At 34.4% G+C, this 17,588-nt stretch overlaps 1 protein-coding gene across 1 annotated transcript in view; it reads right to left on the bottom strand.

The window, feature by feature from the left end:
- Positions 1–10,129: 10,129 nt before the first annotated feature.
- The window catches only part of Kibra (WW and C2 domain containing protein kibra), a 239,783-nt gene continuing 232,324 nt past the window's right edge, over positions 10,130–17,588 (bottom strand). The window contains exon 14 of the mRNA XM_076771501.1: positions 10,130–10,280. Within this exon, the coding sequence (XP_076627616.1) occupies positions 10,259–10,280 (22 nt within the window). The 3' untranslated portion in view covers positions 10,130–10,258. The remainder of the gene's footprint in view (positions 10,281–17,588) is intronic.

Raw genomic sequence — 17,588 nt, 5'->3', positions numbered from 1 at the left:
CGCAGGAATTTGGTTCGGTTTTTGTGATAAGGTATGAGTGTGTCCAGCTTGAGTGTCCTATTCTTACTCGGGTTGTTTTTACTTGATCTTTTCTATTTAGTAGTAGCGCTGGATTGAATTCATATAGTGTACTAGGAAATGATAGGTTCACTCACTTTTATTATCGTAACTTCTAGAGAAATGTATCAACTACTCTCAAACTTTCAAGATATAATGTCCTTATATTAACAAATCTGATTGCTAAATTTCGTTTTGCAGTAATATTTCAAAATGATGTAACATAAGAATATCATAATTTTAACATATTTCAACCGTTAATAAATGATAGGTTCACTTTAAAAAACATATTTATACATAGTGATTAAATAATTCTTAACAAAGTAAAAATTAAAATTAATATTTAATAGGTTTTCCAGCACTTTTAATTAATAAATTGATTCGCTTCGGCATAGATTCGACAAGATTTGTGAGTTGCCGAGTAGTAATGCAATCCCAAGCGTTCGTAATTGCCGTTTCGAGCTCTTTTGCACTATTCAATTGGCGACAATCATCGTAAACATCGCGTACTAGTTGTCCCCATAAATTCTCAATCGGGTTAAGATCAGGAGACCTTGATGGCCATATTAACGTGTCTATATTTTTAGTTTTTAACCATTGTTCAGTGCTTGATGAAGCGTGCACTGTTGCGTTATCATGCATCAATGTTAATTTTGCAGACGAAAAACGGCGAATATAGGGCAAAAAGTGTTCTTCGAAAATAGCTTGATATTTTTTTTAATCGAGTCGTGTATCAAGGAAGGCTAATGTCGTCTTGTCAAATCCAGAGAACCTCCAGCAAAGTTACGCTTCGAAAAATAACGCGGTTCTGTACATAGATTGTGCTAATAGTTCGCCAACCCATCTGGTCCATCTAAGTTGAATTTCTTTTCATCGGACCAAATAATCGAAAAATTTAAAAATATGTAAATTGCAACGTCCTCGCTAAAAAATGTGCACATACCGAATGCCACTGATGGGTCCACGTTTTATGCAAATCTGCAAACGTTACACGTCTTTTGCAATGCTCCTTTTTAAGCGTTGGAGCAGATTTCATTTTCTTGTATACAAGATTAGAAGATTCTTTTAAAACATTCCATACTGTCACGTGTGAAACATTTGCCGCGAATTCGTTGCGTAATCGTCGACTTCCTATTGTTGAATTTTATGCACTCGCGATAATTGCTCTTTTATCGCGTGGTGTCAATTTTCCTGGTCTTCCAGGTGATTTTTTCATCCCCATTTTTTATAAACTGATTCACCACATTGCAAGACCTGCCTATGCGACGACCAATTTCTCGATCAGACATTCCAGAGTCTTTATACGTCAATATCTGTCTTCTCTCTTTTTCATTCAAAACTTTACTCCTGGCCATTTTTAAAAAAATGCTTCAACACCTTAATAATTCGATACTTGGATACTTTAATACGTATCTTTTCCACTGTAAATGTATGGGAAGATTCATGAGAAATTGTTTACCGTTTGTTTCCTTTGTAACCAGGATACGTAACAAACGACACGCAAACAAAATGACGGTGTCAAGCAGTCAAATTCACAATGAATGCATTATAACGAAAGAATATTGCGATGTATTAAATTTTGGTACATTAACAAATCGTTTAATCGTCCTTTTAGCAAGTGAACCTATCATTTATTAACGGTTAAAAGCTGGTTACATTCAGTAAAAGATTTCTAGTTTCTTTTTGAACCGTTATTTCCATATAATGTTTAGCAGAACAGTTTGTTAATATAAAAGCTAAAAATTCTGAAAATTTGAAACTGATTTATGCACTTCTTTCTAAATTATTATCATAAGTATGACTGAACCTATCATTTCCTAACACACTGTATATATTGTTCCGAACTTTGTGTAGCTTAGTTGGTCTGTTATTTCTCCATTCTTCATTTCACACTTCCGTTAGTGCCTTGGTGTAATGCTTTTGGAGGTCTTGGTGAGTTGCCTGCTCATATTTCATTATAGTTGTACTAGAGCTAGCCAGTTTTGCTGCTTCATCGGCCTTCTCATTGCCCTGTTGACGTTGTCTACGCTCAAACCTAGCTTATATCACAGACGAGATATACGAGTAGACCTTTCACCCAATGTATTTTTTCGGCCCATTTTTCTGGGATCTCGAGACACATTACCATTTTCGTGTCACTCGCAACGTTACCAACAGGTTTAGAAATGAAGACAAGAGGAAGTGAGACAGAATATTACATTATAGGAATTTTATTGCTCTTTAACGGAATGAAAACTGTATGGTCCAGAATTGGGCATCAATCGATTAATTTTATTGGAGTAATCAATCGATTAAGATCATATAGAGATTTCAAGATTATTAAAATACGTAGGAATGTACCTCATTGACAAGTTCACCGCAAATCCTCTATTTTTCTCATGAGTGGGCACAAAAATCTAAAGCTATCAATAACGTCGGTAAGTAGGGTTTCTCATGCTGACAAGGAACGTTTGCGAACGGTCCGGCTTCGATTTTGATGAAACTTCGTACACTTATGAAGCAACCAAAAATAATCCACACGTATTTTTTTTTTAGCTGCGGGAACTCGAGTTTAAGGGGTGAAACCACCCCTTGAAGTTTTGCCTCGAAACGGCTATCTCGAAAACGGAAAGACATACGAAAAAATTGTTAATGGGCGAGGTGAATGGTTTCTTATGTATAATAACATGGTGTTAAAAAATTTAACAAAATACAATTTGTTTATAACAGAAACAAATTTATTAACTTAATTTTTCATTTTATTGAAATTTTCATAATGTCAAAAAATAACGAGCATTTTATTCCAAATCCATTGGTATGTAATATTTTTAAATTGCCTCCTACAGTTTTGCAGATTTTTATGATTTACGTCTTGCGCGCACATCCACTATGCTAGTAGCCGTTCTAACTTTGATTTTAATGAAGCACTGGAGGCTTGCATTAAATTATACAGTAACAAGTAACAAGTAACAATAACAGTAACAAGTTTCTTAACAGCAATGAAAAGATTAATTGTGTTTATTGGCCATTTATGACATCGTGGCAAAGGTGTAGCGATTTATAAATTATAAATACATACAGTGTGCATAGCAATTACTCTATGTAGTTTCGATAATAGTGATACTCGTCGAAAAAATGTTTGAAACATAAAGATTTCTCACACCATGTGCATTTAATTATTGCCACGTTACCACAAATATGGCATCTTGGTTCATTTTTAACAGAATAGCAGTACTCAACAGGATTCTGGAATGCATTTGGTTTTTCATCTGTACAGGGTATTCGGCCATCCCTGGGAAAAATTTTAATGGGAGATTCTAAAGGCCAAAATGAGACGGAAATCAAGAATACTAATTTGTTGATGGAGGTTTCGTTAAAAAGTTAACAAAATTAAATTAAAAAATGTTAAATCATTCTGAAAAAATTATTTTTGGTTGTGGGGCTCAATTACAAACATTTTTGGTGGATTCACATACCCCTAAAATCCTACCCAATTTCCAGAAAAAAATTCGAGTAGGTACTGAAATTTTTAGATGAAATTAAAAAATGTCAAATCATACTAAAAAAATTATATATAGTTACAGGGGTCAATTACAAGCATTTTTTGTGAATAGACATACCCCCGAAATCCTACGCACTTTCAAGAAAAAAAATTCTTTATCGAAAATCTAATGTGAGGCCAGACAGAAATGCTTCCCTGAAATTTCCTACATATCTTTAAAACGTCATAACTTCTGAACGGATTGAAGGATTTTAATGTTTAAAAAAGCAATCAACGCACATTTTAGTAGAGAATATGTAGAAATTCTAAAAACATTGGAAAAGTTGATCATTGATCCCGTAAAATGTGAAAAACCCCATAAAAGTGGTCCAATTTTTAAATGGCCATAACTCCTATAATAGTGAAGGTATCTCATTGAAATTATTTTCTGAAGCAGAGCCTATGGGCACCTACCAAAAAGTATTAGACAATTTTTCTGTAGGTGGTCAAACAAAACTATTAAAAATTAAAAACGAAGTTTTAAAAAAAATCAGCGAGGGGTAAGTGTCTAAATTTTTCAGTGAGAAAAAAGATTTCAAATCGTTCTGGAAAAATTATTGTCGGTTGTGGGGTTCAATTACAATCATTTTTGGTGAATAGACATACCCTCAACTTTCTACCCACTTCGGCGAAAAAAATTTGAGAAAGTGTGAAATTTTTCGACAAAATTAAAAAATTTCAAATCGTTCTGGAAAAATTATTTTCGGTTACGGGGGTCAATTACGATAATTTTTGGTGAATAGACCAACTTGCGAAATCCTACTCACATTTTAAAGAAAAATTCAGTATGGGCGAAGCTTTAAACATTAATAACCTTTTAACGAAGCCTCCATCAACAAATTAGTATTCTTGATTTCTGTCTTATTTTGGCCTCTAGAATCTCTCATTAAAATTTTTCCCAGGGATGGCTGAATACCCTGTACAGATGAAAAACCAAATGCATTCCAGAATCCTGTTGAGTACTGCTATTCTGTTAAAAATGAACCAAGATGCCATATTTGTGGTAACGTGGCAATAATTAAATGCGCATGGTGTGAGAAATCTTTATGTTTCAAACATTTTTTCGACGAGTACCACTATTATCGAAACTACATAGAGTAATTGCTATGCACACTGTATGTATTTATAATTTATAAATCGCTCCACCTTTGCCACGATGTCATAAATGGCCAATAAACACAATTAATCTTTTCATTGCTGTTAAGAAACTTGTTACTGTTATTGTTACTTGTTACTTGTTACTGTATAATTTAGTGCAAGCCTACAGTGCTCCATTAAAATCAAAGTTTGAACGGCTGCTACCATAGTGGATGTACGCGCAAGATGTAAATCATAAAAATCTGCAAAACTGTAGGAGGCAATTTAAAAATATTACATACCAATGGATTTGGAATAAAATGCTCGTCATTTTTTGTCATTACGAAAATTTCAATAAAATGAAAAATTAAGTTAATAAATTTGTTTCTGTTATAAACAAATTGTATTTTGTTAAATTTTTTAACACCATGTTATTATACATAAGAAACCATTCACCTCGCCCATTAACAATTTTTTCGTATGTCTTTCCGTTTTCGAGATAGCCGTTTCGAGGCAAAATTTCACGGGGTGGTTTCACCCTTTAAACTCGAGTTACCGCAGCTAAAAAAAAATACGTGTCGATTATTTTTGAATGCTTCATAAGTGTACGAAATTTCATCAAAATCGAAGCCGGACCGTTCGCGAACGTTCCTTGTGAGTGAGAACCACTATTGTCCGCACGCAGCTGTATGCAGGTTGCCTATCTACGGGCGGAATTTTAAACATTAATAACTTTTTAACGAAGCCTCAATGGACAAATTGGTATTCTTGATTTTCGTTTTATTTTGGCCTCTAGAATCTCCCATTAAAATTTTCCCAGGGGTGTCGCAGATGCAACGAGCCTACGGCACACATACAGGCGAAGTGAATGAGTAGTACCAACAGTTTTTGTAAATATCTTGAAAACTGAGGCCGAACTACAATTATTCTTCAGATAAAATTGTTCACAGTCTTTTACACAAAATTCGCCACACAGAATTTCGAATGATGCATAATTCTTGAGAATGCTGTAAAATCAATTTTGGATTCCCAGCAACACTTTCCCCATCAGTAGCAACATTTTGTTTGTTTCTTATATTACGTGACGTGTGGGAATGCATTGATCAACAACTGAACTAGTGGCTTCAAATCTGTCCACAAAACGACGAATTGTGAGTTCTGTTGGTCGATTTTATTGACCCATACGTCGAACCAAGTGCACGAAACGTTGTTTGAATTAAATAAAAGTTTTGGTAATTTCAACGCGTCAGACAATTGTGTATCTCTCCACGATGATTTGTGAAGCACCTACTGATTACAAATGTCACGTAACTCGAACAAACGAATAGCAAATATTATTAGGCTGTAACAATTGAAAGTTTCATGGCTCTTATTGAAAAATCGTACATATTCTTTTAGTAAGTTCACCTTGGTTTTGATGAGCAGTCGTTTGTCTGTAGCTCTTTGAAATTGTGAATCCGTCTGTAAAAGACCAAGATGACGTTTCTGATGCCTTGAGAATGCAGTTCGATATAAACGAGCTAATCTCAATTCAATTTTAGGCGGCATGGTTTCTCCAGAGCGAAGAACTGTTAGCAACCAGTACCTGAAACGGAACAAACAAAAATATACAGTTATAATAATTGAACAGATACCTTCAACGATTTAAAATTGAAGGCATTATCATCCCTTCTTTCGAAAAAAAATATATGTGGCTCACGAAAGTATTCGAACGCTTACATATGCAAACTTGAATGGCCGAAATAATGTACATTAAAGTAATTTGCTGAAACAAGTAGATGTCAATAGGAAGATGAAAATCTTAAGATTATGCCAGTAAAATTTGAAAAGGATTCAACAACGTAAAGAGGAGTTATGATACATTTATTAGAAACATGCATGGTAAGCGACTCACAAAAGTATTCGAACGCTACATGTATTATTAAATTATTTAATATTAATATTTTGTTGGACCACCTTTAGCAGCTATAATGTCTCTTAGCTGACGTTCCATACTAGAAACCAATGAGTTTGTAAAACTACACTCAACAGAGTTCTATATTTCTATAATTTTATTTCTCAGTGTTTGCTTTGATGGTATTTGAAATTTATTTAATCTTTTTCCGATTTCAACCCATAAATTTTCAATCGGATTTACGTCTGGACTTTGCGGTGGAGTAATTAACATGTGTGGTGTGTTATAGACGATCCATTCTTTTACAATTCTAGCAGTATGCTTCGGATCATTATCTTGTTGGAAGTGGAAATCTTCCAATAATCCTAGTTTACTTGCACTTTCATTAAAATTATTCTTTAAAATATTTAAATACTTATATTTATCAAGTATTCCGTCAATAAATATTAAATTTCCAGTGCCACTGGCAGCCACATACCCTCATACTATGACCGATCCACCTCCGTGTTTCATTGTTTGATACAAATGTCGAATTTCCAATTCTGTATTTGGTTTTCTCCACACATAATTTTTACTATCTGAGCCAAAAATATTAAACTTTGACTACGTTCGAAAAGATGACTTTATCCCAAAAAGAATTATCTTTATTAATGTATGCTTTCGCAAAAGTCAATCTTTTTTTACGATTTACTGCATTAATATATGGCTTCTTTCGCGGTATTCTGCCATGAAAATCATTGTTTCGTAATATTCGTCGACATAATTCCGGGTGAACTTCTTTATGAAACATATCAGCTACCATATTTGCGAGTTGAGGAGCGAATATAGTAGGATTCTATTTTATTTCTCCTCTCTTCCAGTCAATTTCTTTGGTCGACCTGATCGAGCTTTGTTTGCAAGTGTTCCCTCATTCTTTGACTATTTTATGATATAATGTATTGCAGACTTACTTCTGTTCACAATCCCCGTAATCTCGTTATACAATTTGCCGTCCTCGTGCAATCGTAATATTATTTCTCTTTCACACTTTTTGGTTTCAGACGTTTTGGCGTTCATTTTAAATACTATTGTGCACACTTTTACGTTACTGTTACTGAAACGATATCCTAACATCAAGTGAACGTACCAATATTTTCATTTAGCAATGATGTTTACATTCGGTGCAAAGTTTAATATTTTTGGCTCAGATAGTCAAAATTATGTGCGGAGAAAACCAAATACAGAATTGGAAATTCGACATTTGCATCAAACAATGAAACACGGAGGTGGATCGGTCATGGTATGGGGGAGTATTACTGCCAGTGGCACCGGAAATTTAATATTTGTCGGAGAAACATTAACATTGACCATCTCTCTAGAGCGACTTGCATTAGGTCCTCTCGGGCGAACAAGCCTTTGTCTCGACGCTCTATGCATATCTTATTTTTTAACTCTTTTAACTAAATAAACTTATAATTGATAACTATAACACAAACACAAACACTTAAACAACACTTCATCAACTGATGAGTCCTTTGCAGGGATTCTTTCTCCAATTTTTCCCGCACGTCTTTACAGTCTGGAAACCTATTTAAATCTGTTCGTTTCTTTTTCGAATGCTTCTTTTTTCAAACGTTCCGGTAACCAGACAACCAACTTGACTACCTTCAAAGGCCACATCCAAACGTCGACGCCAACCAGACGCACGTTTGCGTTTCCGGTGACATTCTTAGCATCGATTACATTTAAATATCGATTAGAGCCAATATAACTTTATTTGGACAATGTCAAGTAATATTCAATTTGAGAACAACAAAACAAAAACCTTTTAATGGATTCCGACATATTTATTGACGGAATACTTGATAAATATAAGTATTTAAATATTTTGAAGAATAATCTTAAAGAAAGTGCCAGTAAACTAGGATTATTGGAAGATTTCCACGTCCAACAAGATAATGATCCGAAGCATACTGCTAGAATTGTAAAAGAATGGATCGTCTATAACACACCACACATGTTAATTACTCCGCCGCAAAGTCCAGACGTAAATCCGATTGAAAATTTATGGGCTGAAATCGGAAAAAGATTAAATAAATTTCAAATACCATCAAAGCAAACACTGAAAAATAAAATTATAGAAATATGGAACTCCGTTGAGTGTAGTTTTACAAACTCATTGGTTTCTAGTATGGAACGTCAGCTAAGAGACATTATAGCTGCTAAAGGTGGTCCAACAAAATATTAATATTAAATAATTTAATAATACATGTAGCGTTCGAATACTTTTGTGAGTCGCTTACCATGCGTGTTTCTAATAAATGTATCATAACTCCTGTTTACGTTGTTGAATCCTTTTCAAATTTTACTGGCAAAATCTTAAGACTTCCATCTTCCTATTGACACCTACTTGTTTCAGCAAATTACTTTAATGTACATTATTTCGGCCATTCAAGTTTGCATATGTAAGCGTTCGAATACTTTCGTGAGCCACTGTATGTTGTCAAGGTCATCGAAATTGACGAGGAATCGCTAAAGTAAATAATTGCCAAAATTTTAATTGATTTGCTGCTCTTGAGCCCATACACAAAATTTAATGCAATTTACACAATTTCTGTCATATAGTTCCTGGTGAAGGCTAATATGTCAAGCATAAAATTTGCGACGAGTGAGAATTCGTAATGTACTACTTTTGCTAACTGCAGATTTGCACTCAATTTTTAAACTAATACGAGGGTTAGGCTTAATGGCATAATGGAAAGTAATAAAATAAAAATAATCAAATATCTCAGAAATAGTAAGTTTTAGGAAACACGTATTTTAGTACATTTATACTCAGAATATGTCAATCTGTCGGAATCATGCATAAAAATTTGAATATTCCAGTTAAAAAAACAAGGTTAACCTCCTCTATATCGCCTCTACACTTCTATTTGCAAGAATTCCATTTATACCGTATTATGTACTTTCTTAAACCCTACAACTTCTGTAAGTAACATTTTCTCGCATTGTTTGAAATAATCATGATATTTAAGTGGACAGAATTCGTGAGACATACTGTATAAGCCAATTACCAATGTACAATGTACAATGAGAAAGCACAATGTATGCAATTTAGTATTTTAGTCGGTAAGAGTACTATTTCCTGGCCCAGGGTATCTAGGAGGATTTTCCACGTGTAAAAGAAAAAGACAAAAACCAAACTGCTTTCTTAAACCCTACAGCTGCCAGTAGTAAGTGTAACTAGCTAGTAGTGCTGGTAGTAAATATATTTTAATGTTGTCAGTTTTTTTTTTATTTATGCTAGTAACATTATATAAAGTTGTTAGTAATATGTGCGAACATCATGCTGCAATGTACATAATCTTGCGATTTCCTTGTAAAGCTTAGAAATACTTCTCAATGTAATATTTAAAAATAGTAAAGAAAAGATAAATAAAAACCTTGGTCCAGGATCTTCCCCAATAAGAACACCAATATTTTCATCCTCACTGTCGTTCAGTGTAGGTGTTGGTTCGATACAGCTAGTACATTTTGGAGTATGGGATTCAGAATGATGAGGAAATTTGGGATCATTATCGTCCTTTTCTTCTACAGGCAAATAGAGCGTGACTGTGTGATGAATCGTTCTAGTTTCATGAAAGGCTTGATTCAAATCTACCCATGATGGGGCGTCTTCCGAATCAGTCCAAAAGAAATCTTGAAGATGAACTCGACGCCCTGGCAGATGCTCAATTACAATGATTTCGTCCTCTGAAATCAAAGCCATTAATTTTTCTTTATTAATGTGCAAATTCTCGGGTATTCATTTTTAAACAAGTCAAATAATAGTTTATAAGATAATAATTTATGTAATATTTTATTTAGTAATAATTTCTATTAATTCTACATTAAAATTTCATGGATGCATCAGCGAATAAGCTTGTAGTAAGATAAGTCTAATTACTTCGAATAAAAGATATCGTTCCTCCGCTTGTATATAACTAATTTTCCCCGCTTAGTGGCAGCAGCGTTATCCGCACCACCGTTTCGGTTCAGTCAGGGCAAGTGACCATTTAATATGATGTCGGACGCCGCAGACAAAACTAATCCTTTATCGGGTATCTTTTATATGCATTATTTAAAATTAAAATTGTGTCACCTATACGGTTGTTCAATAAGGGCAATGGAACTTTCAATTATCGTAATCGTCATATTTCTTATTCGCTTGTTCGAGTCATGTGCCACTTATATTCAGTAGTGCTTCACAAGTCATCATAGAGAGATACACAGTTGTCCAACGTATTGAAATTATCAAAACTTTTGTTCGATTCAAGCAATGTTTCGTGCACATGGTTCGACTTATGGGTCAATAAAATCGACCAACAGAACTCACAATTCGTTGTTTTGTGGCCAGATTTGAAGCCACTAGTTCGATCGTTGATGAACGTGCACTCCTGGACAAAAAGATAGCACACTTTAAAATTAACGTAATTTTTATTTATTTAACATTACAACCAAGGGTTTGTTTTTATCCATTCTTGCAAAATACCTCTATAAACATACACAATTGAAAATGAATTGAATTTCTCCAGTCTATACAATTTTATGAAAAAAAAAAAGAATTTTTAAGGCAATATAGTGGGACAAAATGATAGCACATTTAACTTAAAATTATGTATAACCATAAATCAACGAATGATATTTAATGCTTAATATCTTGTGGCTTCTCCTTTACATTTAATAACAGCCATTAATTCTCTTTGGCAAAGATTTATAGAGTTTTTTAATAGTTTTTCGCTTTAATCGCTCCCACTCATCTTGAATACATTTTTTTAATCCGGCAATATTTCCAAATTGTCTGTCATTTCCATATACAGCTCGGGCAAGATTTCCCCAACAATTTTCAATAATGTTAAGGTCGGGTGACCTTGCTGGCCAATCCAAAACGCGAATTTTTTCTCGAGAAAAGTACTCTTTTATTACTTTTGTAGTGTGTACTGCGACATTATCCTGTTGAAAAATAAACTTCTCTCCAGCAATTCTGGCGGCGTACGTGTTTATTTGTTCCTTAATCATTTCCAAATACATTTTGCTATTCATTTTTCCTGTTATAAATTTCATTTCCATTTTACTATAGTATCCGATACCGCACCAAATCATCACATCACCACCTCCCATTTGCCGACGACTCAAAAACTGTTCCTCTTTTCGCATATCATGAAAATAGTAACTCAGACCATCAGGTCCATCTGAATTAAACCTCTTTTCATCCGTAAATATTATTCTTCGCCATTTCTTTCGCATACGAATATTCTTTTCCGCAAAGTGTAATCGATTCATCTTATGTTGCACAATTAACCAAGACTTTTTCTTCAATTTTTGTCATGTTATGTATTTGCATTTTCTTAAAAAACGTCTCACATTCTTTATATTAGTGTTTACATCAACACTTTGAGCAATTTGCCTTGCAGTCATCTTGTGGGCATTTAGACTTTGCGGAAGTCCAGAACTCTTCTTTTTACCATAGTTTTCCGGATTTTTCAAGAAATTCATTGTTACTTTTCGACTTCTATTCCTAATTTTTACTATTTTTGTCACTAAATATTGTTCTTCTTTCAATTTTATTATAGTGTCCATTTCACACGCGTTCAATCTCTTTCCGCGACCCATTTTTAATAATATTTCGCCTTTTTTGAACAAGTATACAACATGAAATAATATCACGGACTTTATTAACTATGTTCCGAGGTTGATGTTCGCAATTCGCAAGCTTCAGTGTAACTGGAAAGCGTAGATTTACCACGTGTGCTATCATTTTGTCGCGCTTGCGAACAGTAATATTTACATTTTTTGTGTTAGAATCCTGTCGAAGTATACGTTGTGGACGATATTTCGTAAATTGTATACACAAACATGCTCTGAGTTATCAGTAAAAGAAAATATGTATCTTAATCAGTTCTTAACACAAAATGTGAGAAAATATAAGGTATGCTATCTTTTTGTCCCGGAGTGTATTCCAACACGTCACGTAGCATAAGAAGTGAAAATGTGGCACGCTAATGGCCGCACGATGGCGCTTTACGTTGGAGAACTGGTCGACCATAGGGGAACCCCCAAGTAAAGCTCGCCAAGCGGTCGCGGGGAATTCCCGTGCGTGAGTATTACTATCGAAACAGTTTTATAAAACATCTCTTCTTCGCTACCTTTGTAATTTTGCTGTATGGTTTATCAGACCTGAATAAATTACATTTTATATTACTATCGGACCACAGGAAAAAACACTAGTCTTCCGTTAATATTTATATGTTTTCTCTTCGGCAATGTTCACGGAGTCATTTCTACCAATTCTTGGAATTGCCATGATCGAAAGAGCCAATAATGCTACTATAATCCCAGATAAAAGCCGGTAATTCTCGGGATAGATCCTCCCTCGATATTCTTCGCGTCGCGGATCCAAAGTATGTGAATATTACCGAGGAACTACTCAAGTTATCTTTGGAGGAATGCTAATTCTTGGTCAATAATCAACGACTTTTATATTCACAAAATAGAGCTATTGTTATACCATTAAAATTATATTATTTCAAGTAACATCCGATATACATACATATGTATACAGGGTGTTCGGCCACGCCTAGGAAAAATTTTAATGGGAGATTTTAGAGACGAAAATAAGACGAAAATTACGAATATCAATTTGTTGATGGAGGCTTCGTTAAAAAGTTATTAACAATTCAATTCAAAAATTTCAAATCGTTCTGAAAAAATTATTTTCGGTTATAGGGGTCAATTGCAATCATTTTTGGTCATTACACATACCACCAAAATCCTACGCGCTTTCGAAAAAAAAATTCGAGTAAGTGTTGACAGTTTTGAGTGAAAAAAAAGACTTTCGAATCGTCTTGAAAAAATTATTTTTAGTTGCAGGAGTCAATTGCAATCATTTTTGGTCAACAGACATACCCCCGAAATCCGACTCAGTTTCGAGAAAAAAATTCCTTACCGAAAATATAATTTCTGGCTAGAAAGGTCTGCCCGAATTTTCATGCGAATCTTTAAAACGTCATAACTTCTGAACGGATTGGACGATTTTAATATTTCAAAAAGCAAACTACGCGTATTTTGGTGGAGGATATGTACAAATCGCAAAAATATTCGAAAAGTTGGTTCTTGACCCCGCAAAATGAGAAAAACCCTATAAAAATGGTCTAATTTTCAAACAGCCATAACTCCTACAATTGTAAATATATTTCAATGAAACTTTTTTCTGAAGTAGAGCTCATGGGTACCTACAAAAAAGTATTAAACAACTTTTCTGTAGGATGTTAAACGCAATTACTAAAAATGAAAAACAAATTTTTAAGAAAAATTGACAGGGGGTAGGTGCCTAAATTTTCGGCGAAAATAAAAAGTTTCAAATGATTCTGGAAAAATTACTTTTAGTTGCAGGGGTTAATTACAATCACTTTTGATCAATAGACATACCCCCGAATTCCTACGCACTTTTGAGAAAACAATTTCACAAGGTGGAGAAATTTTTTGACGAAATTAAAAAATATCAAATCCTTTTAGAAAAATTATTTTTAGTTGCAGGGGTCAATTACAATCACTTTTGATCAATAAACATACCCCCGAATTCCTACGCACCTTTGAGAAAAAAATTCTTAAACGAAAATATAATGTATGGCCAGAAATGTTCTCCATGCGAATCTTTAAAACGTCATAACTTCTGAACAGATTGAAGGATTTTGATGTTTCAAAATGGAAACAATTCGTATTTTGGTGAAGAATATGTAGAAATTCTAAGAATATCGGAATAGTTGTTCCTTAACCATGTAAAGTGACAACAACCCCATAAAAATGGTTTAATTTTCAAACGTCCATAACTTCTACAATAGTGAACGTATCGCAGTGAAATTTAGTATAGAAGTAGAGCCAATTCCTACCTACAAAAAAGTACTAAACAAAATTTCCGTAGAACGTCAAACAAATTTATTAAAAATGGAAAACGAATTTTTAAGAAAAATCGACAAAAAAAATCGGCGCTGAAATTCTTCGGTGAAAAAAAAAATTTTAAATCGTTCTGAAAAAATTATTTTCATTTGCGGGGGTCAATTACAATCATGTTTGGTGAATACACGTACCCTCGAATTCCTACGCATTTTCGAGAAAAAAATTCAGGAAGATGAACAAATTTTTCAACGAAATTAAAAAATTTCAAAACCCTTCTGGAAAAATTATTTTTGATTGCGGGGGTCAATTACAATCATTTTTGGTGAATACACATACACTCGAAATCCTACGTACTTTCGAGAAAGGAATTCTTTACCGAAGATATACTGTCTGGCCGGAAATGTTTCTCTAACGTTTTAATGAAGCCTCAACAAATTAGTATCTTTGATTTTCTTCTTATTTTGCCTTCTAAAATTACTTATTAAAAGTTTTCCCAGGGGTGGCTGAGCATATACAGGGTGGGGCAGTAACTATTAGCACCTCAGATATCTCGGAAACTATAAGTTTCACAGAAATGTTTGCTAAAGTAAATTGCACAGTACGAAGGCCGCTATTGGGTGGCGATAATAGTTTTTTTGCAGCTGGAGGTACTTCGGACATTTCAAGGTCACATCCATTTTTTTAAATGGATTGGTATGTTTTTGCTTCCGTATCACGATAGAGGATCTTAAAACGAGTTCAACGACCTATTACACAAGGTCATTGAAGGTCATAGAAAGTAGAGAAAGGCGATAATACTTACGGTTTTGGTAGTAAATGAAACATACGTATTGTCAACAGTAGAGGAATGCGTAATGCTTACCGTTTACTTCACTGAGAATAAACACTGCTTGAAGGACACTTTAATAGTTTGCAGAGTAAGATAAACATCATAAGATTAGTATCGATAAATCGGTCAATCCGGCACGATGTATCCGTTTCAAGAGCAGCTTGATATGCTTCTTATTTATGGCGAATGCCAACAAAATTCTGTAAGGGCTACAAACTTGTATGCTGAACGATATCCACATCGGTCTCAGCCTTCGCGTCAAACATTTAAAAATGTGTATGATAAACTTAGGCAAACCGGTAGTTTAAGTGTTCGTAAAAGTGAAAGCCAGAAACGAGTAATTAACGAAGAAATGGAAATCGGTGTGCTCTAGAAATTCTCATATTAGTTGGCGACAAATTGAACGCGAATCTGGCATTAGTAAGAGGAGCGTACTTCGCATTTTGCACCCTCACATCACGTTAGTCTTCACCAAGAATTGCATGGGAACGACTTCATGAATCGCGTTGAGTTTTGTCGATGGGCTATACGTCAAATTCAAAACAATGAGCTTTTTTTTAATACCGTCTTATTTACTGATCAAGCAACATTCACAAATCACGGGAATGTTAATTTGCATAACGTGCATTTATGGGCAACGGAAAATCCACATTGGCTGCGACAGGTTGAACATCAAAAACAATAGTCTGTGAATATATGGTGCGGTATCATAGATGATAAAATTATTGGACCTTATTTTATCAATGGAAATTTCAATGGCAACGTCTATGCTAATTTTATTAAGGATACATTGGGTCTTTTGCTAGAAGAGTTACCTTCATTTACACGACAAACCATGTGGTATCAACATGATGGATGCCCAGCACATTATTCATCGATTACGCGAAGGGAACTCGATGAAAAATTTCGAAGTCGTTGGATTGGACGCGGCGGTCCAATATCGTGGCCAGCTCGTTCACCAGACATAACACTTTTAGATTTCTTTCTGTGGGGAACACTGAAAGAGAAAGTGTACAAAGAAGTACCAACTACATCTCACGATATGCAACAGCGAATTATTGCAGCCTGTGCATCAATAAGTTCTGACGCTGTAAGACTTGTAAGTCAATCAATCGTAAAAAGAATCCAACGGTGCATTGACAGTGATGGTCATCATTCCGAACACCTACTATAAACATGTTTCATTTACTACCAAAACCGTAAGTATTATCGCCTTTCTCTACTTTCTATGACCTTCGATGACCTTGTGTAATAGGTCGTTGAACTCGTTTTAAGATCCTCTATCGTGATACGGAAGCAAAAACATACCGATCCATTAAAAAAAATGGATGTGACCTTGAAATGTCCGAAGTACTTCCACCTGCAAAAATACTATTATCGCCACCCAATAGCGCCCTTCGTACTGTGCAATTTACTTTAGCAAACATTTCTGTGAAACTTATAGTTTCCAAGATATCTGAGGTGCTAATAGTTACTGCCCCACCCTGTATACAGTACATAATATAATATAATACAGTTTTCGTAGCAAAAGTTTCATTTTAATAGGATGACATTTTCTTTTAAATCCTAAGGTTCGATTGAATGAAGCACCGTAGGCTTCATTCAACGATTTCAAATTTTTTTTTTCCGTCGAAAAATTTCACACTTTCTCGAATGTTTTTCTCTAAAGTGGGTAGGAATTTGTGGGTATGTCTATTCACCAAAAATGATTGTAATTAAACCCCGCAACCGAAAATAATTTTTCCAGAACGATTTGAAATTTTTTAATCTAATGTTGTTAACTTTTTAACGAAATCTCCATCAACAAATTAGTATTCTTGATTTCCGTCTCATTTTGGCCTCTAGAATCTGTCATTAAAATTTTTCCCAGGGGTGGCCGAATACCCTGTATAGATGAAAAACCAAATGCATTCCAGAATCCTGTAGGGTACTGCTATTCTGTTAAAAATGAACCAAGACGCCATATTTGTGGTGACGTGGCAATAATTAAATGTGCATAGTGTATGAAATCTTTATGTTTCAAACATTTTTTCGACGAGTACCATTATTATCGAAACTACATAGAGTAATTGCTATACACACTGTATGTATTTATAATTTATAAATCGCTCCACCTTTGCCACGCTGTCATAGGTGGGTAATAAAAACAATTAATCTTTTCATTGCTGTTAAGAAACTTGTTACTGTTATTGTTACTTGTTACTTGTTACTGTAGAATTTAGTTCAAGCCTCAAGTGCTTCATTAAAATCAAAGTTAGAACGGCTACTAGCATAGTGGATGTGCGTGCAAGTTGTAA

Source organism: Colletes latitarsis, chromosome 8 (genome assembly GCF_051014445.1).
Source record: "Colletes latitarsis isolate SP2378_abdomen chromosome 8, iyColLati1, whole genome shotgun sequence".
Lineage (NCBI taxonomy): Eukaryota > Metazoa > Arthropoda > Insecta > Hymenoptera > Colletidae > Colletes > Colletes latitarsis.
This window is presented reverse-complemented; position numbering and strand designations above follow the sequence as displayed.